General features: G+C 40.6%; 1 protein-coding gene across 1 annotated transcript in view; it reads right to left on the bottom strand.

The window, feature by feature from the left end:
* LOC134510559 (sodium channel protein type 5 subunit alpha-like) overlaps positions 1 to 10,956 on the bottom strand; it is a 36,103-nt gene extending 25,147 nt beyond the window's left edge. The window contains exons 1-8 of the mRNA XM_063323853.1: positions 10,702 to 10,956; positions 9,587 to 9,705; positions 7,879 to 7,986; positions 5,640 to 5,768; positions 4,784 to 4,875; positions 3,680 to 3,901; positions 1,231 to 1,288; positions 435 to 576 (exon numbers count right to left, since the gene is read on the bottom strand). Of these exons, the coding sequence (XP_063179923.1) occupies positions 435 to 576; positions 1,231 to 1,288; positions 3,680 to 3,901; positions 4,784 to 4,875; positions 5,640 to 5,768; positions 7,879 to 7,986; positions 9,587 to 9,705; positions 10,702 to 10,956 (1,125 nt within the window). The remainder of the gene's footprint in view (positions 1 to 434; positions 577 to 1,230; positions 1,289 to 3,679; positions 3,902 to 4,783; positions 4,876 to 5,639; positions 5,769 to 7,878; positions 7,987 to 9,586; positions 9,706 to 10,701) is intronic.
* Between the last annotated feature and the right edge of the window lie 12,141 nt (positions 10,957 to 23,097).

Raw genomic sequence — 23,097 nt, 5'->3', positions numbered from 1 at the left:
GACTTGTTCTCCAGACCCCTCACCAGCTTCGCTGCCCTTCTCTGGACTTCCTCCAGCACCTCGATGTCTTTTTCATAGTGAGGGTTTCCCCCTCTTTCTCCTTCTTCCTATACCATTGCCTATAAATCGCTGGTCATATACCCCATGAGGACAACCTAAGGAGGCATTGTTATATTTTTTGAAGGACCCTTTTAGTACTTTTTTTTAGAGTCCCTAAACCAGCAGGGTCATAGGAACTGGGAAGGAATAGGGATTGCTGGGAAGCACTTCGGCATCCCTTTTGTAGGAGTCACAGCACGCGGGAAGGGAGAATATGGGCTTGATGACTTGAGCTATTGCTTTTACTTGAGGTTTCTTGTCCTCTCTACACATTTTTTGCTTTGGCTATTGCTCTCCCTGGAAGAACAGCTCTGGATTATGCACAAAGTTGGTACCTGCTGGTACAGACGCTCCCAGTAGTCCTGGGTCATCAGGCGGAATAGGGAAAGGAAAGCCCAGCCAAACGTGTCAAAACTAGTAAAACCGTAATCAGGATTTGGCCCAGCTCTCAAGCATACATAGTCTGGAGGACAGATCCTAGAAGTAATAATAAGAAGTGGAGCTCTTTTAACCATGCAGGTTTCAAGGAAAACTTCAGTTTATATGAGAGTTATGATTATTGTTCAGCTCTGCATTGTATCAGGTTGCAAATCAATTTTCTACCCCAGGTAGTATTGGCTGGAAAGTGGGATGGAAAAAGCAGCACCCACAACCCAGCAACGAAGGAAGAAGACAGGCTGGAGCAGACCACCAACCCAGGACAACCCCCTCATCACCAATCCTCATCCCCTGCCCCTCACTGCAAAGCAGCCGCATCTCCCTCCTTGCCCAACCCTGTCCTCCAAAACCGATGGGGTTTTTTCCCAGTTTAACACTCATGAGCCTTCGCAGAGAGGAGGGTGTCTGTCCTTTGCTGTATCTGAGATTTTTCATGTTTCCAGTTTTTTCGTACATCCGTGGAGAAGAGAAAGACAGCACTTCTGGAAGGGCTCGAAGGAATTGAGACCTGAATAAGCCAACAGCAGGTTCACGCTCCATTCTCTGGAAGTATTAACTGGCTGTTTACTGTATTTTGTTTCTGCATCCAAGGAAAGCCTGTAATTTCTGCTTTCATCTCTTGTGACTGAGCAAATACGGAAGCACCAAGGCAGAGAAAACTTCCAAACAAAAAATATTTGTAAGCGCACTTACCCAGCCCCAGCACCACATAGCAAAACATCTGAGGTGCCCGCTTTCTTAGCAAAGTATGCTATAAAAAAGTGGGGGGAAAAAGAAATTAAAACCAAAGCATTTTCTAGCCTGAATCCTCTATCCTTTAACACAAGCAGTGATGAGTAACCAGTGACCCGTAAATGTATGTGCACACACACACACAAATTGCTGAGTAGCAAATATGAAACGAGCACTAGAGTAAGAGACCGGTCTCCCACGTTCACAGTGACTGCAGCAGATTGCAAGATGCCCTGTCCTCATTTATAAACACGCACATGTGTATGCACAAATTGCAGTCCTTAAACCTGAAATTTTTTTTAAAAACCACCACTTTGGCCACATCTGCATGAAGGAAATCAAGAATCGGAGGGCACAGGCTCAAGCACGGTCCCTGGTTTGGTAATCGTTAGTACAAACTCTAGCACAGTTTTGGCCCGTAGCAATTAGCCCTCCCCAGGACAGCATACAAACATCATTTTGGGGTAGCATGGATGAGTTCTGTTTCCAAAGAGCAATAAAAAGAAAGGCCTGTTTTGAGGAGGAAGAAAGAACACTTGGCCGTGTGGGTATACACCATGCGGTGTCATGGCCCTGCTGAGGCAAACAGCAGGTCCTAACCCCGCTCACTTGAGAAATACACACTTCTCCATTAGGATGCTGGAGCTTTGCCCTTTTTGACCTCTTCCCCTATTTTTCTTAGCGTGAGTTTCTCTGATGCCTGAACTAGCAGCAGTCTGAAAGTAATAGCTTTGGTGCTAATAGCTCATTAGCCCCATTAAGATGTGGGTTTATTAACCCAGATGCAAGGGAGGTCTCATGTCTTCCTGGTGCTTCTCAAACCTCAGCTGTGCTCATCAGGTAAGCCAGCAAGATTCAGAGCCAGCAGGAATCTTTAATATCAGCTGTACCATACCATGTAAATGCACCATAAAGGAGTGAGTCACTCTCTGGGCTACTTTCCACCCAAATTTTATTCAGCTCTGCTCCTGCAAACTGATAAAAAGTCTTTTTAAGAAGATTCAGTGACTGAGCTTCAGAGAATCGTAATAACATCTAGTTCCCCGTGTTGGAGATGGGAACTTCGCACAAATTCAGGACCATAAAAAGTCAACCCATTAAAAAAAAAAACAAACCCAAAAAAACCAATTTAATAGAAAACTAGACTTACAGTCCTGTAAGTCATAAATCCTGCAGGAAAGTCATCTAGCTTTCACCCAACCTGTATGGTCCCTCCTGTTCCTACTGTCATCACTGCGAATCACCCTGCGCACACTGTGTATGGCATGGGATGTGAACAAGGCAAAGCTTGTGAAGCAGCACAGATTTTCACATTTTTGAGCCCTACTTTCTCTAGGCCACTGCTTTTATACAGCTGCAATGTTTTGCATTATAAAAAAGCAAACAACAAACAAAAAAAACCCCGCAAGTAAAAAAAAAAAGATGGTTTTGTTTGCTGTTTTTTCAGTATAGAAAATTAGTATTTTTTGTATATGTAAATTTCTTTGTTCTTATGTGTGGTTTCTTGGTAGGTACAAGTATATTGCAAAAAGTTTTTCCTCGAAAATCTTTGTATAAAGGCTTTCTTCCCCTGGACTATGAAGTTTATAAAGAAATCCCGTCTGAACAAGTCTCCCACACAGGGTGCATACAAACAACAATCCTGCGTAAATTTTTTATGTATTTCAACATTTCCCCTGGGAGAATGCTTTTCTCCCTATATAACTGCTGCTGTGTCTGAACTCGCTGGTGGAGATTTTCTGCAGCGATGAAGCTTTCCTCACATTTCTGGCATAGATATTGCTTTCTTTGAGCGTATTTTTTTAATGCATATTGAGGCTTTTCCTTTCGGATTTGCATCTTAAAGTTGCTGCTCCCCTGAGAATGCTTTGGTGTGCTTTCAGATCTCTGCTCGTTCCATCACCAGCCTCAGTCAAGACATATGCATGAAACATGTATCTTATATATATCTTATATAAGGCATAAAATATATATCACCTCTATCAGACAGATATGATGTGAAGAAGAAAGCAACTTTGACGTTTAAACATATTTCTCTGTTTCAAAGTGAAGAGTGCTTCACTGAGCAGCAAAATGAAGATGTACGGACTCTTCAGCATGTAGTAAAAGGTGAACTTTGGGGAATTAGAGCAGAGAATGAGCTAATGCACGTTTCAGTTATTGTCATATCATTCTGGGAAACAGAGTTGGATGTTACTGGAAAATTTGGGAGTGCTTTTTCTTATAATAAAGGGAAGAGGTTCATTCCTGGATGCCTGCAAGCTGCTCTGGCAATCTGAAGGCCATTATCAGGTAGTTACTCATCAAAATATCAATCACCAAAACATCACTATAATTTACAGCAGGGGTTATACATGCACGCATAGGTGTCTATACTATCATCTGAAAAAGAATTAAGGAGAAAAATTACCTGTATCATTAACAAATAATTCATAGGATTCCCATCTTTTGTTGAGGAAATGAAGCATTTCATTGACTTCTGTAGAGTTCCTGACACACTTTTGTCTTAGATTGCCCTTAAAAAGCTGGAGGCCTATGAGGGCAAAAACACTCAGGCAGAAAACGGTCAGGATCATCACATTGGCAAGTTTCTTAACAGACTGGATAAGTGCCCCTACAATGATCTTGAGTCCTAGGAAGACAATATACAAAGGAAAAACAGGATGAAAAACTGAAATTCCTATCTCATACTGGATTAGAGTTAAAACAATGTATAACAACCAAAGTACCAAAATTACTGCTTAATAGGTGGCAAAAGTATTTGCAATGCAAACGTAGTTTGGTTGAGAGAGTAATTAATATGAGAACAATATTTTTTCCTCATTTGATTGACCCAACAATTTCCAGATGTTCCTTTAATCCCTGTAAAATATTTAGGCGAGGATGAGGAACCAGAGACTCTAGTTTTTCTTATCCAGAAAGAATAACCTGCATAATTCAAACAAAATTTCCAACACGAGGAGTCTGTGAAGAGACTGTAAACAGTAATGCCTATCATCAAAAAGACCAGAAAGAGAAGACAGAGGCAATTTACAGGTTCTTAATTTGTATTTCATCATGAGAAAGAATCTACTGGCTTTATAACTAAGGGAAAAGTGAAAAGGAAACTATTTTCCTAGGGCTGATGTAAGATCATTAATAGTAAACTCTGCTCAGTCACCAGAGGTGTTGAACCATAACACATAGACCAGCTAGAAGATCATTCTATAAAACTGACACCGTAAAGTGTTAACAAAATCTTTAAAAGCATAATGAAAATAAATTAAATACAAGATTGTTTCTAACACATGATTTATTCTGGTTGGGCCAAGTGAACCAAGACACTATTTCTGTCCACAAATTCAGCTGAGTCTGCAATCAATGGAAGATACAGAAAAACGGGTGGGGAAAAAAAAAAGAAAAAAAAAAAGAAAAAAAAAGAAAAAAAAAAAGAAAAGGCTAAAGCCCACATTTTGTTTGGAGCAAAGAATCAGTTGTAAGTAGCAGAAAATATTCAGCAAATGGAATTTCTCACCTGGGACTACTGAAATGGTTTTCAAAGCTCTCAGAACTCTGAAGGTCCGAAGGACTGAGACGCTCCCCAAGTTACTAAATGCTCCCACGTACCTGGAAACTCAGGATGAGACGCGTCAAGTGGTTGAATGGAGTAAACAGGGCAATTATTTTACAGTGGTCATTCTTAACTGTCATTCCTTTGGAGCGTATTTTAAGTATCAATAAACTACCTATCAAGGCTTTGTCTGAAGATTTATAAAATAGAAACCCATTTCTCGATTATTCAAATTTCCTTATGAGGCAGCTCTCGGCTTGCGCACAGCTGCTTTTGTGTCAGCATCTTAAAATATCATGCATTTAAAATACAAACAAAGTTAGCACTCAAAATTAATGACTTCAGGCTGAAACGTTGGCTGAACTGGTTTGATCTCCCTTCTGTAGCTGCACCGAACCAATATAAAAGCTTTCTAATTACTGCAAACTGAAGCTCAAACTATGATTTTTGGAGATAGGATAATTTAATCCACTGTCCTGGTTTCTATACAGGTGTCTATTTTCAAACTTACACTTTCATTCACGGGGTCAATATGTCTGTATTTGACAGCCCAGCCATTATTTATCACTGACCGAAATGCCTCCGTTCACCTACACACCACAGAGTGGATCTTGCTCTGCACAGCTCCATTCCCTTCTTGAAAGACTCACACCGGGTTGTTATACAGTGAGCGATAAAACAAGGGGAAGAGTCAATGTCCTAGATAGTTTCAGATGCAGTTAGGGCACACAGGGGGGTTTTTTGTACAGCCTTTTGCACCAAGAACTTCAAATACAGAGCGCGAGTGCAGGTCATCCATATTTCACATGTTCCCACTTACGCCATAACAATAACGCTGAAATCCAACCAGTTCCAGGGATCTCGAAGGAAGGTGAATTCGTTTAGACAGAATCCTCTTGCCAATATTTTTATCAGTGATTCAAATGTGTAAATGCCAGTGAAAGTATATCTAAGGAAGGGAGAAAAGTGCCAAAGGAAACCAGCAATATTAGCAATTAACAGCAGAGACACAGTTAGACTATGCACCGTCTGGGCCAAAAACCAAGCCAAGGCTGCACAGAAGTAATGGAAAGTCCGCTGGTGACTTCAGTGTATTCTATCAGTATCTGACTCATTTGTAGTTTAAGACAGTAGTTGACCACAATCTGGGCTTGGCTATTAACATGCACGCCTGCCATGCTTTTTTGGCATTCAGCGATCTTTTTCAAACTCTTCCCTGCGAGTCCCCATAATCTGAGAAACACACAACTCCCAGCTACTTGCTAAAATAAAGCTCAAAATGTGTATCTTTCTCTGGTTTCAAGTGGCCAAGTGAACATGGGGCATGCTGTGTATTATTTACTTTGGGCACGCAGCATCCATTTCTGTGCAGAATGTTTAAAACACTTAGAGAAATGCAAGAGTAGAGGGTTTTCAATTTAAGATGGCAATTATTCTTATTAATGGAAAATTAGCAGTAAAAGCTCTTCTGGACTTACTGAGTGCACTTATCATTTCAACAAGCAAGCGACCTCCCTGCGGAATTCAAAGGCCTTCATTTGGTAGTCAGCAAATGCACTAAGAAATTATATGGATGTAGTGCTTCCCTTTTCATTTGGAAAGAAGTATTCTGAAATTATCATTGAAACGCAGCTGAGCAGCAGTTTTGATGCCAGCAGCAGATACAACTCCTATCTAACCTTCAATGCTCTCATAGGTAGAGAAGTATCTCAGCATCTTCTGGAGATACGTATATTAATAGTGGGCAGAATCTTGTTCAGGCTTGCACGAGGATTTGCCATTCCCAGCTGTTCTGGTGTCATGATGTAAGTGTGAAACAATCTTAGAGTTATTTTTAAAACTAAAGTATTTTGGAATCTTTTCCTTTGCACTAGCTGTTAGAATTATGTCATAAGGTTTTTATGCCAAACTGAAAAAGTGAGAGCGGAAACATTCTTAAAGGAAATAAAAACATGGGATTATCCAGTTTAGGTGTGACTGCAAATGCATGGATTTATTGTGATCTAATGTTGTAAGTGCTGGCGGTGCTGAAGATAAGAGCTTTGCTTTCTAACAATGTCCTGCAGGCCAGGAGCTTCTGACAGAACCTTTTATTAGAGCAAATACTCAGCATTTCACCACTATTAAAAAGAATTTTAAAAGGCAGCTGCTCTTGATGTGCTTCAGCAGCATTGGCAGCAATGGGAAATGTGTCTCGATAAAGAGAAAATAATTACTGAGTAACTTTCTGAAGTGGGATAATGAAGTGGAGCGGTAGGAAGCTGTGAAGATAGTTCAATGGTGGAACTTTACGCTCCTTCACTCCTGCAACTCCACAATTATTGTAGTTATTGAGTTTTTAAGACAAAAAACACTCCCTCAAAGCAAAAAAAAATGGCAAAGTCCTAACACAAGCAACTTTTCTTCTAAATCTCCTACAAACTACAAGTGGTATCCCTCAGGGGTCCGTACTGGGATGAGTATTGCTTAATATCTTCATCAGTGACATAGACAATGGGATCAGGTGCACCCTCAGCAAGTTTGCAGCCTACAGCAAGCTGAGTGGTGCAGTTGACACGCCTGAGGGATGGGATGCCATCCAGAGGGACCTGGACAGGCTCGAGAAGTGGGTCCTTATGAACCTCATGAAGTTCAACAAGGCCAAGTCCAAGGTCCTGCACCTGGATTGGGGCAAACCCCCAGTATCAACACAGGCTGGGGGATGAAGGGATTGAGAGAAGCCCTGCCGAGAAGGACTTGGGGGTGTTGCTGGATGAAAAGCTGGACAATGAGCACTTGCAGTCCAGAAAACCAACCACATCCTGGGCTACATCACCAGCAGCGTGGCCAGCAGGTCGAGGGAGGGGATTCTGCCCCTCTGCTCCGCTCTGGTGAGACCCCGCCTGGAGTACTGCATCCAGCTCTGGAGTCCTCAGCACAGGAAAGACATGGACCTCTTTAAAGGTCCCTTCCAATCCAAACCGTTCTATGATTCTACCTTGAGTGAAGGCTGCAAGACAAGTATCAATAATTCAATATAACTACAGAATTAAAAAATATACATACCCACAGATACTTACTCAACATACTTGCTCCATGAAGGAGATGGAGAAGTCTTAGAGGACTCAGTCAGAGCCATGAATACACAATTAGTTAAAATAGTGCACATGATAAACAAAGTGAATAATGTAAATCATGGGAGTGAAGGCAAGAATATGACATTGTTTCAGAAATGTAACTAGATATTCTATCAGTCACAGACGTGGTATCTGGGTTTGAGTTCAAAGCACATGTAAGAACAGCATGCACATGTATCTGCTGATTTTGAGTCATACTAGAGGTCAACACTCTACCGTTCTTATTCATGCCATCTGGACTTCTCTATGGGGTAGAGATCTGCTGCTCTAAGCATTGCAAATTCAGTAAAAGGATCCTCAATCACTCAAAGCGTGGGAGGATGGATGATTTTCAGTTTCATTTTACAAGCATAAAAGTTAAAAACTTGCCCGAGGTCACACAGGTGGAGCCCAAATCGTACTCTAAATTGGCAGACCTGCGCTCTTCCGAAAGGTCAGTATGAAGTCTGCCAGGATACTTGGAAAGGACACTAGATAACCATGTTTAGTCAACTTTTGGGGCTGCCTAGCTGCTCTCTGGGGCCTTCTGGTGACAGGGTACGAATGGGAGCTTGGGCATCTGGCTCATATGTAGACACCTAAGCTTAAGCACTTGGCTCTGGAGGTGAATCTTATGCCTTGTGTAATACCACATATTTTGGCAATCCAGGAGGTAAATGCACAAGGGAAAGACATCCAGCCTTCCCATCACCCATCCTCTCCGTCCCCACAAAAAAAAAAAATAATCTCCTGGCCTTAGCTCTAGGCATGGTATTACTGTCACAAACCCAGGAGCCGGACCACTAGAGTTCAAATGTCAGTATCAGCCAATTTTCTGCCCAGGGAAAGCCTCAGATGAGAGGCTTCGCTCCTCCAGGGATGTCTGTACCCTGCTACGACAGCAGCTTTGGACCCATTGCAGCTAACTCAGCACCATGCAGCCAGGAGAGGGCTGGAAACCTAAAACACACACAGGGACACCGCAGACTCTGCGCTGGGCCTGATTCAGCCCCCAGCAACAGCTTTATTCCTCTGGTCTCATTCCCCATTGCCAAACTGGAGCAAAACTTCAGTGACTCCCACCCTCTAAGTTTGATGTATAAGGTGAGATCTAAATTACCCCTATATTCCAAAGGCACTCCCTGCAACTGCATCCCTGAAAATTTTCTCTTTCTTTTACTAAAGGTATATATTTTTAATGGGATTTCCTAATGAAACTAAGTTTGCATAATTTTTCTTTGTATGTAGTTTCATATGTGTGCCTGCCTATCTTGGCCTTTTTTTTCTTAAAATTGGCCAATGGTTGATCAGATTTGGCACATAGGTTGGATTTAATTCCTACAGTTGGGGTAAACAGAAGAGGACAGAGACCTTATTAGACCACAACATCATTGAGAAAGGCTTCAGCATGAAATATTTAAAGCATCAGGTAATTGACACGAGATCATTCTCAAAACACAAATCTGTAGAAGATCAGGCTTCAATACGCCCAGTCCTCTCAAAACTATTTCTAAGTAGCACAAGACAACAATAATTTCTAAGGTAATTCATAAACAGAAGTAAGCTGGAGCAAAGAAAAGGCTAGATTCATTCGATGCTCTAAGATATAAAAGCACAGAATTATGTAGATTTTTATAATGAAAGAGAGCAGATGAAGCCAACAAAAGGATATGAATGTACTAAAATTTTAATTGCTGTTCTTCGGATTGGATGGAAAGGACTGAGGATCCATAAGGCACGTGTAGCAGAAAATCTGAAGATTGTTTTCTTTTTGTTTAGCACTATGAAAATCTTTAAAGAAATAAAGAAACACGAAGTAAAAGTTTCAGGAAAGGGACCAGAGAACATATTTTTGTACTTTAGTCTATTTATATAAATGGGAAGACTCTTTTTAATACTTTACTCTCCTTTTCTCATAAACTGATGAAAGAGTTGATACACAGTAACTATCAAGCTGCAAAAAAACCCCCAAAACCTCAGCATGAACTTTCTTTTTGAACCTTAAGGCTTGCCGAGAGTTTTGCCCAGAATTAATCTTGCTTATGACTATTCTCTTAAAATAAATTGGACCTCTCATTGAGTCAAGATACACAGAGGTGGAAGAAAGAATCGCAGCCTTTATCGTTATTTGCTATTGTTGATAGTGATCCCCTAGCTCTAAGACCATAGATATTAGTTCAAAGTATTAACGATTTGTCAAGCAATAAGCTTAATTTCCAATGGATTATTTCCCATTTTTCTGTTTGTTATTGAAAATTGTGTTCTTCGATACTTCATGACTAGTATATAGAGCTTGAATAAGTAGGTTTTAAGGATTCATCAGCAAATTTTTTAAAATAATTTTTATACTTAAATGATAGTTTATTATACATTTAAGTGAAGCATAAGCATTGAGAAAGAGGAACACATTGTTTTAAGCCATAAAATTTAAGAAAATTTACAAAATTTCTACAAGATCATTTCTTGTAGATCTGACTCAAAATCTCCTATTCCTCTCTTATGCATTTTATTTTTTCTGACATTTCTAACATTCAAATGTTAATGAAGTTCCTATTATTTAGTTCCTATAATTCAAAATTAAGCTTTTTTAAGAAGATCACACCATGTTATTCAGCTGTGCCAACTGCCTGTATTACTATAACCTAGAAAGGGATGACAGTTTTTCCAAAGGGATGACAGTTTTTCCAAAGGGATGTAAGCAGAACTGCTTGATAGATCATTCACATAAACACTTCTTAGCAACACTATAAAACAAACTAAAATCCAAGCATCTTGGTTGGCTCGAACCTTGTGATCTTTATAGTAAGGGTCGAGATCCTCCAATGGTTCCGCAATGAGCTCTGGAGGTGGATTTCCATAGAGAGCTGGTAACTTCTGGAAAGCTTTTAGGTCAAGTTGAGGACGCGGTTTCTCCTCAGGTTTCTGGTCTACAGTATTTCTTCGAGAATTCCTCTTGGCAGCAATTCTCTTTTCAATAGCAGCCAATGATTCGTAAGTGAACTTGCGGAAGTTGTTGGTACCCGGCAGTAAGAACTCGGCCATTTTTCATTCCGCCTTTCCTGTCACTGATTCTGTCCAAATAAAAGAAACAAGAAGAAAGGAAGACAAGTAACTCCAAAACAGGTAAATTATGAAAATTAAACTACTGGTTGCCCATGCATGGATAATAACATAAACTTTCTGAGCCATTAGCTTCTAAAAAGAAAGAAAAAAACCACATATGATCAATACCTTTTTCAGTGAGATGTCTGTTCATAATTTTTTTAAAATTATGTGTATCTGATAGGATGTGGGCAGACCTAAATGCCCTTGAGCTGTTATTCAGAAAAATACTAAGGTGCTGGTTTAACCCAGGGTTTGGAAATGGGACAGTAAAACCCATCAAACTGCAACAACATTGAATATGTGGAAGCTGTGTCTGCACTAGAAGGAACAAGTATGAAATTAATTAGTGCAGATGTAAATGCTCGGATGGATAACCCATCCTGGTGGCATCAGCACAGGAACAAGCAGTGTCCAAGCATTAGCAGATTTAACTCAAGATCTATACAGTCAGTATTGACTGACACGGTGGACAAAAATACTTGATCTGACAAGTATTAAGCACAACATTTATATTTTATAATGGAACAACGACAGTGAGATTATACTAGAAAAATACTTTGCATTATTTAATGGAGAATTTTGGTCAGGTATTGGGTAGGATCCATTCAACTAAATGCCATGCTTTGGCAGTACAGTGAATCCAACCTTCTACCTTAAGACTGTGAAAAGCTTCAAAGCAAGTCCATGAAGTGCACATACACTGACAGCGAAAAAACTGAAAATGGGACAGGGATCAAAATGATCCAGAACCGCACCCTTGTGCTAAACTCACTCAAAAGCTGTATAAGGAGATTTTTCTAAAATATTTCCTTTGGTTATGACGTCTAGGAAGACACTATTGATTCAGTAGAGTCACGGAGCTACTGAGCCAGTGCAGTTCCACCTGCAGGCTGTGAAATGATCCCATCCAGTCAAGGACCTTACCCAGGATGGATCACTACTGGGTCTGCATGGAAGAAGAACGCATCAGAGGCTCACAGCCAGCTCTTTCCATCCCAAAGCTGCCAGCACCACTTCAATGTGTCCTTCAAAGATGACTCCATAAGTAGCAGTCAGCGCTTATCTTGGAAAGTTTAAGCTGTCCTTGCTGGACAACTGCCAGACGACCTGCTCTTGCACCTTTCCTTTCCAGGCACTATGTGTGACATCCCAGGAAAACACAAAGTCTGAATCAAGAGGCTTTGTTTTAATGAAAATCAATAATTTTTCCAACTGTGTGCTGACTCCCTGTATCTTCCCCTGCCATGCAATGCCATTTCCTTTCTCCCAAGATACAGTATGATTTCGGTGGTCCTCTCATTGCTGAGCTCTAGGAAACCATTGCTGTGGGAACAACAGCTGGAAACCAGTGACGAACTAACTGCAGTGAAATCTCTTCATTTTTCCAGTCTGGCTGCATCTCCCATTAAATGAGCACACAAAATTACACATATGAAAAGTAACCCTTGCTTCCAGCACAAAATAGGAACATTTCTGGAAGAGAAATAGGACATTCAGGCAAGAATACTCATTATTTTATGCTTTTCAAGATCAAGCGCGCAGTCTGGAAGCTGTGAGTAATATTATAGCAAAAATGAAAACGGTAACACCCACTCCCAAGTTTTCAAGTCATCAGCTAGCCAAAGTGGTATTTGTTTTGTTGATGCCCAGGGTAATTTAGATGTTGTGGTACCAGTAATGAGAGCTGTGAATGATGCATGAAATGACACAATTTCTGTGCAATGCACGGAGGGAATGCAATAATTACTTCATTCTGGTTTGTGCCAAATCATCCAAACATACCCGTCCCTCCACACAGCACTTCCATAAAAGTCTACCCAATCTCAGAAGTTCACCATTAAAATTCTGGGTTTGTTGCAGATTCCTTTGCAGTTCTCTCCCCTCTCCTGCATGAAATCATCTTCCAAATCTCAGAATAGAAACTTTGATCATCGCTTCGTTCTCCCTCAAGACTGTTAGAAGGCAGAGCAAAATCTAGGAAATCAAGGTGTTGCTGGCTAAAGCTAAGGATGGGGAAACAAGGGGAAGAACGAGGGCAAGTGGAGTCCGCAGGTCCTTGGCCAGAGCTGGAAACCATGCAGGGGAGCCTTGCCTGGTACAAGTGGTTTTATAAATTGCTCCACAGGTGAGCAAACATTAAGGAAAGGAAAGGAAATAGAGTCTTGCACTTGCTGTCTCACATGTTGGGAGCAAAGTTTCCACTGATGGCAGCTGCCAGCCTTGGAGTAGAAGGCCAAACTACGCTTTTCATTCATGTGCAATTCTGAGCTACTCAGCCTCGTCCTGAATAAAATCTAATGTTAAGTCAAAATGGACTAATCCATAAAAAATGTTCCCAATTCATTCAAGTGTCTTTAAAAATATCCCCAAAATAATTTCTGTTACTCATAGAGTCAGGGAGGATAGCATAGAAAGTACAGCTGAGATGTATTTCTTTTTTTTTATATGAGCTGGGATAGATTTAGCAGTTCGACCAAAAGAAGTAAAAAGTGTTAATGCAAACTCATTTTTGCCTTTGATGTCACAGAAGCAACAAAGTACCACTTTGGCCTTTTCTCAAGGCTTGAAATACCTACAAAATAGAGTGATGTTTAATAACTCTTTAAAATGAAAATTTTTCTTATCCTTTGACTGACTGAAGACCAGAGAATGCTGAATGAAATCAATGTGATTGAAGAAAAAATAATAAGAAAACTCCAAAAAAGCATTTATGGTTTGTTCTTTTAGCTGTCAAACATATTTTCTATGAATTATTTCTCAAATACCAAAATGTGTAGCTAGATAGCTTCTGGAAGTAAGGCTGCTTTCTTACATATGTTTTTTCCTCTTTAGGAATATTCACGGTGACAGACTAGGAAACAAGGTTATTATCAGATGTTTTCTCTCTTTTTCTTGCTATTACGATCAGCCCAATTCAATCCTCAGTTAATGAATAGAAGTTGTCCTCAATTATTTGATTTCCTGGCTTCATGATCTATTATGAAAAGAGGTGAAAAACATGTTGACGGTTACTATGATCAGCATGACCAAGGTAATTAGGATGATTAGAGCAGCCAGGATTACTTTATTACCTTTTTATTTTTCTTTAGCTTGGATGATTGCAATTCTTGTCTATTAAAACTGTCCCTTTGGTTTAAAAAGGCTTTCATAATATGCACAGAAATTATCTCTTAAGTAACTGGAATAGCAGTTTTTTGAAGACTGTATGTGAAAAACCTTGTCCTACTGGAAAAACTGAAATTATATTATTGCCTTCAGAGTAGTTGATTTTTGTGCCCTTTTGCATCTTATTCAGTGATAATATCCAATGCCTGGAGGAGCAAAGGTAGGGATTTTTAGACCGATCCAGCTGTTTGTATCTCCAGCAATTATTTCAGGAGCCAAGAACATCAATATGGACCTTGGAAAGACATGCCAACTGCACCACCTAAAGTTCCTGTGGTAGACTTGGGCTGTGCTGCATCTTTCTACATCTGAATTCCCAGCAGGTAAGACAAGTCTTTCTAGAACTGAATAAGGAAAGATTTAGCCGAGCAGTTCAAAGCTTCTGTAGCGCTGTCCTGTTCTTTCCTCAAAAACTTTTATATGTTTTGAGGCAGGTGAAGTAACCAAACCAAACTGACATTGTCTTAATGATCTTTAAAACATGTATGGAAATAACTTTTGCATATTAACACATAATTTTTTTTTACCATAGAATAATTCAGGCTGGAAGGGAACTCAGGAGGGCTCCAGTATAACCTGCTCCTCAAAAGGGGTCAGTCATGAGTTTAGGGCTTTATCCAGGCAAAGCTCCAAGGACAGGGACTGCACAATCTGCTCCAATGCTTGACTGTCTCAGTCCATTTGGACCCCTTGTTGTTTCAATTTAGGCCCGTTGCCTCTTGTCTTCCCACCATGCACCCCTGTAATAACAAAAAAAGAAATAAAATGTTGCATTAATTTGAAAGGTGAAAGGTAAATGGCACCCCCTCCCCCCAAATGCCTCTGTATAAGGAAAACAAATATTACACCTACTTCATCCCATTTCATTTACCTATTTATAGCAGCCTACGAGGAACATCTCAAGGGTCTGAATAACACCACCCAGTGTAGCTCCATTGAGAATGCCAAGGGAGACAACGATCAGCATATTTGCTCATTAGTTTCCCACCTTTAGAATATCACACCTAAGATGAACTGACCTGTGGCACCTCCCTTTGAATATTCCAAGTTCAACCCCAAAATGTTTTTACCTTCCATACACAACCTGGTGGAGGGCTCCAGTCCTCTGGGTCTCCCAGCATGGCATCTGAATGAAGGGAGATGGCAACAGCTGATCCAGCTACCCTTTACCCTCTTTGCAATCAACAAAATTGAGGACAGCTAATGTTAAGTAAACATATAGGTTAAGACACACGAAGAGTGCTGAAAAATGCAACTGGGTTTTTTTATTACCTATAAAAGAAAACTTAGCATGAATAAATCTCACTCCTTCAGTCTGTGATTTACAGCTCACAGTTCCCAGCACCAGGGAATGAAGGTAGCAAACAGTGTGGAGATGCACAAAACGATTTACAAAGACCTGATAGAGCCTGTTAGCATTCATCCAGAAAGCCCCTTTGGGTGGGATCCATCTCACCTCACTGCAGACACCTCCAAGTTAGACACTAGCTCTCCAACTGCCCACTGAGCCACCCTTTCACATTTCTTTCAGGATGAAATGACTCACATCTCAGAGGGCCAGCTGACTGCAATTGATGACCTGAGGTGTCTCAAGTGAGATGACATAAATTCACCTCTTTGCACCCATTAGGCCTACTCTTCTTGCTGCCTTAACTAATGGACAACTGCTAAATTTCCAAAGATTAGTAATTCTACAGTCAGTGGCAGGACTGAGCAAACATCATTAGTCACCAGCAGACTGTGAACACATAAAAATTCTAGGATTGCCTTATATTACATCGCTTCCTTAATGACTACTTACAGGACAAGCCTTCTCAGCAATTAGTGAAGCGTTAAGTCACATTTTCTTTTGCATGGTAAGGGTGGGCTGATTTTCAGCTACTTTGCTATCATAAATAATTTAAATCTGTGCAGAGATCACTTTCTGTAAGTGCCTGAGTAGTCAATTGACAAGTTGTCAAATGGCCAGTTGCAAGCACTGAGGAAGTCAAGAAACTCTGTGGCAGCACAGGAATCCGAGAGAAAAGAGCTGAAAAGCTTTTAATGACCATAGACTAGTCCATTGTTGTAGGAGTTGGGATCAGTTAGATATAATCAGCATAGTTATTAGCATAAACCCATGAACTTTAACTCGTAGCTTTGGTGTGCCCAAGGAAATAGCCAAAACCATGGAAACAACCTGTTGGTGATCGAGAAGTGCAAAAGTGTTCAGAAGTGGCCAGAACAAGATTGTGAACGCCAACAGTAAATGTGACAATAATGGTAAGGTTTCAAATGAGCAACCAGCAACAAGGGATTCCCTACCCAGCCCTGTAACTAAGGAAAATGGGGGTGACCAGAGGACAAAGAAAGACTAGTGGGAAGCTCCATGGCTCAACACCAGGATTCAGGACCATTTCTACAACCTCCGAGGACCACAGGGAGTGGAGAAAACCCCAAGGAAACCCACGGCCCAGGACTATGCACGGCATGGCTGGAGCCATGTAGCTCATAAAATTGCTTATAAGTGTGATTAAAGTGTGTTGATATCTGAGTCGCTGATCCTCCACACTGTGGTTTTATACGCTGACAATTTCACACAGACTTGAGATAATAATCTCCTTCCAAGAAGACTGACCCATTTCTGGGCACAGGTGACAGGGCAATAAAGCTCAGGTGTGGAGTTTTAAAAAACATAGAGAAGAGACAGGTTAGGACTCAGCCCTCTCCTAACTTGAGTACTCTGTGTGCTTAGAAACCCTGAGTGAAATGGAATATATCTTGATTTAGAAGTGCCATACCAAGAAACATCAGCTGGTCTGGGAGCGCACTTAGGAAGCATGGCCAGACAGTGTGAGTTTCTCATTTTTCAGCCCCGTGGAGTGAGGAAGAGGAGAAGGAGAAGGAGGAAGGGAAATTCATTCATTCACCAAGCTTGGCAGGCTGGGTCCTGCCAAAGGGACAACAGCAGAAGGAAGGAGCTTGTGCTGTACGTTATGTTCAGCAGCCAAGAGAGGGAAAACTGTGATTTTTAACCTCATGTTTTCTATAGTGCTGTAGTGAATCATCTGCAGATTTTATGAATACTCAAGCTTTGCAGCAGAGGGATCTGGAATTCTTTTAACCCTTATAAGAACTAATTTTCACCCATTACTCATGAGCACTAAGCTCACACTACCTCAAATTTGGAAGAGGCTAAGGACACCCAAGTAAGAGTTGCTGCAATTGTATTCCGATGACATTATTAAATGGTAACTTGGGTTTTTGCATTTGACATTTAGGGCTCTAAAGGCCAGACCACCAATATGTCAGATTTATTTCTTGCCACATATAAGCAGTGTTTCAAATTTGGTTAATGTGATTAATGATTTTATAACCTTGATTACAACAAATGAAAGCTATAGAAACCCAGTGAAATATGTGGATTGGATTTTGGACCATCACCGTTAACAAAAAGCACTAAACGCACTAAAAGTATCACAGATTTGCCCCAGATTTTGTAGTTCTGAAGACTGGTTTCATCATGCACGTTTTGATACAGAAAGGTCTCTTTAGCAGCTGAATATATACTTCGGAGGACAGCACTTTAGATAAAACATAAGAGAAACATCTTTCCTCAAGGTCATAACAAAAGTCAAATAGTCCATGAAATAAAATCTAATTTTAAAAAAATGTCATTAAAATACAGTGAGAAAATATTTAACATGTAAGTTTTCAAAAAAAATCTTATCTCGATTATACAACCTAAATTTTAACTTTTATTCCCAGAAATTTGGTGATTCACAAGTTGTATGAAATTTTCAAATTACATGGTCTTTTGTCTGCCACAATTTTCTACACAGAAACATTTTTTCTAAATAAATTAAAACATATCTAATCAGAAGTCAGTTCTGAACAACCCATTTGCTTTAGGTATGTCATTTAATAATGACATACCTAATGTCATCAGTAGGTTCCTCACTTTTCATGATTAACGTCACCATTTGCCCTTTTCATCCAAAGAACTTTTCTCCATCGATAAGCAAAATAGCCCCTGGTCAAGTCAATTACAAAGAAAATCAAAATGTAGTATAATAAAAAAATCAAAATCTATGAAACATGGTAAAGGAACAGTAAATGGCAAGAACCTCCTGAGCACCTGGTTCTGTTAGGTCTCTGTTCTGGTTACCTCCAGAGTTTATTATCCTTATCATCCTAATAAAACACCTTTGCATAATGTACAGCTCTATTCCGCTGAAAATCATTTCTCTAGAGGTTTACCTGTTGTCCCTGTGGTGAACTGAATGCACTTGTGCCACTCCTAGCAGATAAAAGCTATTGCAGCTGCTTCAACTGCAAACTTGAAATATTTAATTCTCCTGCTTCACCAAAGCAGAGACCTGTTTCCGTGAGTGTTAAAAGACTGCCTTCTTTTCTATTGCCAATTCAACCCCAAAGAGACAAGTTTGCCTTCTCCGCTTGATTGCAAGATTTACTTTCCCACCAATATTCACTTATTAGTGGACCTGCCCCACGGTTTATCTTGATAAAAGCATTCACCAAACACAGTTCAACATATTCCTCAAATAAAACCGATTTCATTAAGCCTTCGTTTACGAAAAAATCCATTTAAAATAAGAACCATTCTTCTTGTCTCAAAAACTAAATGTTAGTCTGTATCAGAACAATATTACTAAGCATAGACCTATATAAGAGAGTAATATTATAAAACTTAAGGTTATTGAAATTTTTCTGTCTTCAAAATAAAAATTATACACAAAGAATCTGAACTTTATGTATGAAATGTATATCACTGCCATTCTTACACATGAAAGAAAAACTTTCTTATAGACCTCTTCAGACTTCTGTGAGTTATTTTTGACCCTAGTTAACTCATTTCAGCAAAATAACAAGTCAAAAACATAGGCAAAGCTCCTGTGCAAACATACTGCACTGGAGGGAATAAATATTCACTTCTCCTTCCCACTTTAATTTTCTTCTATATACCACTCACCTACAAAAAAAAAGAAGTTTCTGCTCAGGTTCTTTAATGTTTTTTTAGGCAAATAAGAGGTCACTGAATCCTATAGAAGACCCTACCACAAACCACCTTTTTTCTAAGAAGAGAAAGTGCAGTAAACCACTGGACTTACATTATTTTCCATCCCTTCTAAACGAAGGCTCGAGGCGTCACTTCTTTCTACGCAACAGAAAGGTATTTCAGCCCAGTTATCTCCCAAGAAATAGTTGGAAAAACCTCCTGACTGCCTTTATCATCTCTATTTCCACTTCCAGCAATCCCTCACCACTCTGGCAATACTCTTCCTTTAGGGACTGTGTTATTTGTACAGGGGGGGTGTTGAGGGAGGCGTCTATTTAGCCATCAAAGTAGCGGATGTGATTACACCAGGTCTCACGGGAAAGGCTGTAACCTCAGTAAGCAAAGCTGGGGAAGCTCCAAGCTGAGCATTTCTTTATGATACTCTTCCATTCCTGGATTTCTGAGTGTCTTTCACAGAAAATCAGGAGTGCAGCAGAACGAAGTGGATGGAAAACAGGGGGGGAAAGGTGTTTGTCAGCCTCACAGTGAGAGCTGTCTGTACTGTAACAGTTTTTTTATAAAAGGCACTGGCCTTTGTATTTTATTTGAATATTTCATTTCTATGCTTTAGTAAAATCAGAAAATGTATGTTGCTGAATCTATAAATTATACTGAAAGACTATGACTGAAGCTGGGTAGAAGGCAGGAAAAGGACGACTGTTACATCTCTATCTGTGTGCGTATACACGTATATATGTGTGTGCGTGTGTATATGCACACATATATAAATAAAATGTCAGTGCATATATATGATTCAGATTAATTATGTATAGATGATGATACATTGAAGGAATAGGTGAGGAGCCTGGAAGAGTTCATTCCCTGCTGAAACCTGCAACTCCTCCATGGCTGAAGCCACTGTTGGATAGGATGAGAGAGAGACTTCATCTTTGCAGCTATGACTGCGCTACTAGAAAAAAGGCACAGGGCTCATTCTCTGGCCCTGAAGTTAACCATAGAATCATAGATTAGTTTGGATTGGACGGGACATTTACAGTCATCTAGTCCAATCCCCCTGCCATGGGCAGGGACATCTTCAACTAGACCAGGCTGCTCAGAGCCCCGTCCAACCTGACCTTGAATGTTTCCAGGGATGGGGCATCCACCACCTCTCTGGGCAACCTGGGACAGTGTTTCACCAGCCTCAGTGTAAAAAATTTCATCCTTGTGTGTAGTCTAATTCTACCCTTTTTTAGTAAGCCATTACCCCTTGTCCTATTGCAACAGGCCCCGCTAAAAAGTTTTTTGAGCCTTTCCTGTTAAGAACTGAAAGGCCACAAAAAGGTCTCCCTGGAGCCTTCTCTTCTCCAGGCTGAACAACCCCATCTCTCTCATCCTGTCCTCATAGGAGAGGCGCTTCAGCCCTCTGAGCATCTTTGTGGTCTCCTCTGGACCCTCTCCAACAGATCCATGTCCTTGTCTTGAGGGCTCCAGAGCTGGACACAGTACTCTGTGTGGACTCTCACCAGAGTGGAGCAGAGGAGCAGAATCCCTTCTCTCGACCTGCTGGCCATGCTGCTGGTGATGTAGCCCAGGATGTGGTTGGTTTTCTGGGCTGCAAGCACACATTGTTGGCTCATGTCCAGCCTTTCATCCACCAACACCCCGAAGTCCTTCTTGGCAGGGCTTCTCTCAATCCCTTCATCCCCCAGCCTGTGTTGATACCGCGGTTTGCCCCGACAGAGGTGGAGGACTCTGCCCTTGGCCTTATTGAACCTCATGAGGTTCGTAAGGACCCACTTCTCGAGCCTGTCCAGGTCCCTCTGGATGGCATCCCATCCCTCAGGCATGTCAACCACACTGCTCAGCTTGGTGTCATCTGCAAAATTTCTGGGGGTGCATTCAATGGCAGTGTAAATTTCTGTCCATAAAACTAAATTTTCTTATGCACCAAAAACAGGGAGGCGAAACAGGAGTCCTTATCTCCACGGAGGAACGCATGCAATTTTTGAGGATCCTGCCTCTCCTGCAGGAGAACCAAGATTTCTCTTACTGAGTGTAACCATTTCTCCGTGTGGTTTTGCTTAGGGACAGAGAGTGCGGTCTTGCTTATAGTTAGTCTGATCCAAAGGATCCTGAGTGTAGAATTTCTGAATTAGCCAGGCTGCTGAACTTTTTAAGGTAAAAGGAAGACGTCTTCTTTGCACTAAGCATTGACTGCACAAGAAAAAATTTTGATATCAGATGCTAAAGAGAGAAGTCAAGTCTGATACTTTCGTTTCAGATTGTACCTCATTTTCAGGATGTCTAAAATTTCATCTAGTTCAAATGGAATAAATCAAAGGAAGAAAGCCAACTGACCGCGGGTTGGAATAAGTGATGGTACCTCTGCAGAATGAGAATGCATTAAAAATGTGAGTACTGTTTTGACACAGAAGATCTGGGTGCCAGATCCTTCCCGATACCAAATCCAATCAAGATCAATAAAACAATTATTTACCCTATCTGTATTTTGTCCTTGGCAGCTTTGTTTGAGGTAGAAGAGAAACTTTCAAGGAAATATACTGGGACAAATGCTGATTTGTTTTCTGTTGAATTTGGGTTCATTGACAATCCCTTTCTCTTTTTAAAGTTACCTTCTTTCCAAGTATTTAGGACTGTGAGAAATGGGGGAAATAAGTTATGATGGTACACCAGGTCTCAAACTTTGATGTGTTGGTGGAACATTGCCGTCTTTTGGCTAAAGCTTTGGTTGTTTAGGCTCTACACTTAATGAGAGTGTGTTGCTGTAGGAAGCTAAACTGTCTTGGATGCTTTGGACAGGGCACTCACTGCACAGATGGCTTAATTTCATGGGAAGAAGCACACCTGCAATGATCAGGAAGACTATCCACAAATGAAATTAGGAAATCTTATGGCAGGTTAAAACAGATAAAAGATTTATTAATCCATTTGACTTCACAATTGCCACCACTATCGCACTTTAGAGTAACATCACCTACAGAAAGTAGCCTGTTCAGATCAGTCACATGAATCTCAGATTCATGACGCCAATTCATATTATCTCTTGTTCCCTGCAAGCTATCTGTCTGTCAGAGGTCTTATATAGCCTTAAAACCATCTGACATTGATTTTATGAAGTTTGAGCTGTGTAAAGCTTTGCTTAGGTATCCATGAGGATGGATGAAGTTCATCTCCTTTGTATAAATATCTGCACCTTGCATTCATATGGAAGGAATAAAACAAGTTAGATTTTAAAAGATATTTATGCCCCCCAAAGAAACATATTGTTGCCCAATAGAATTTCCAGTGTCTGAATGACACTGCAATCCATGTGACTTAAGCTTTTAACCACTTTTAAGAATGCCACTATAAAGTGTCTCTAACATCAGGTACATAGATAGCTTTCATATCCATCTCCAGTGCTAATTTACCAAAGTTATGGATTTCACCCAAAGTTATAGATGAAAAGCAGACTGGAAACTGCAGCCAGTCTTGGCTTCCTCCCTGTTAGCTCTTCTTCTCTGCTTTGGGGGAAAACTGCAGTTTCTAGGCAGAGGCAGAGGCAAGAAGGAGTTATTGTCATCTATGGCTGAAGAAAGCAGGAATGGCATCTCATGTTCATCTCAGGCTTCCCCAGGTCCTTGTGCTAACCTTGAGGTGGGCAAGTTAGCTCTGGCCCAGACTGAGTCGGAGATAAGCTTAGCTCTCGGTAATTAAAAACATCCCAGGGTGTTTCCAAAGGGCACTTTCTTTTACAGGCTGCATTCAAGGTATATTCCTTGTGTGTACTGAGTTCTCCAAGCCCATTGACTACCCATGGCAAAGAGAGAATTCAATCAGTTCTAGCAGTCCACCAGCTTTACCCCAGGGATTGCTTGAGAAACCAGGTGTCTCAAATCACCTGTGCTGCG

The sequence above is a fragment of the Chroicocephalus ridibundus genome, chromosome 2 (genome assembly GCF_963924245.1).
Source record: "Chroicocephalus ridibundus chromosome 2, bChrRid1.1, whole genome shotgun sequence".
NCBI classification, from domain to species: Eukaryota; Metazoa; Chordata; class Aves; order Charadriiformes; family Laridae; genus Chroicocephalus; species Chroicocephalus ridibundus.
Note: the sequence above shows the minus strand (reverse complement) of the source record. Positions and strands in the feature narration are given on the sequence as shown.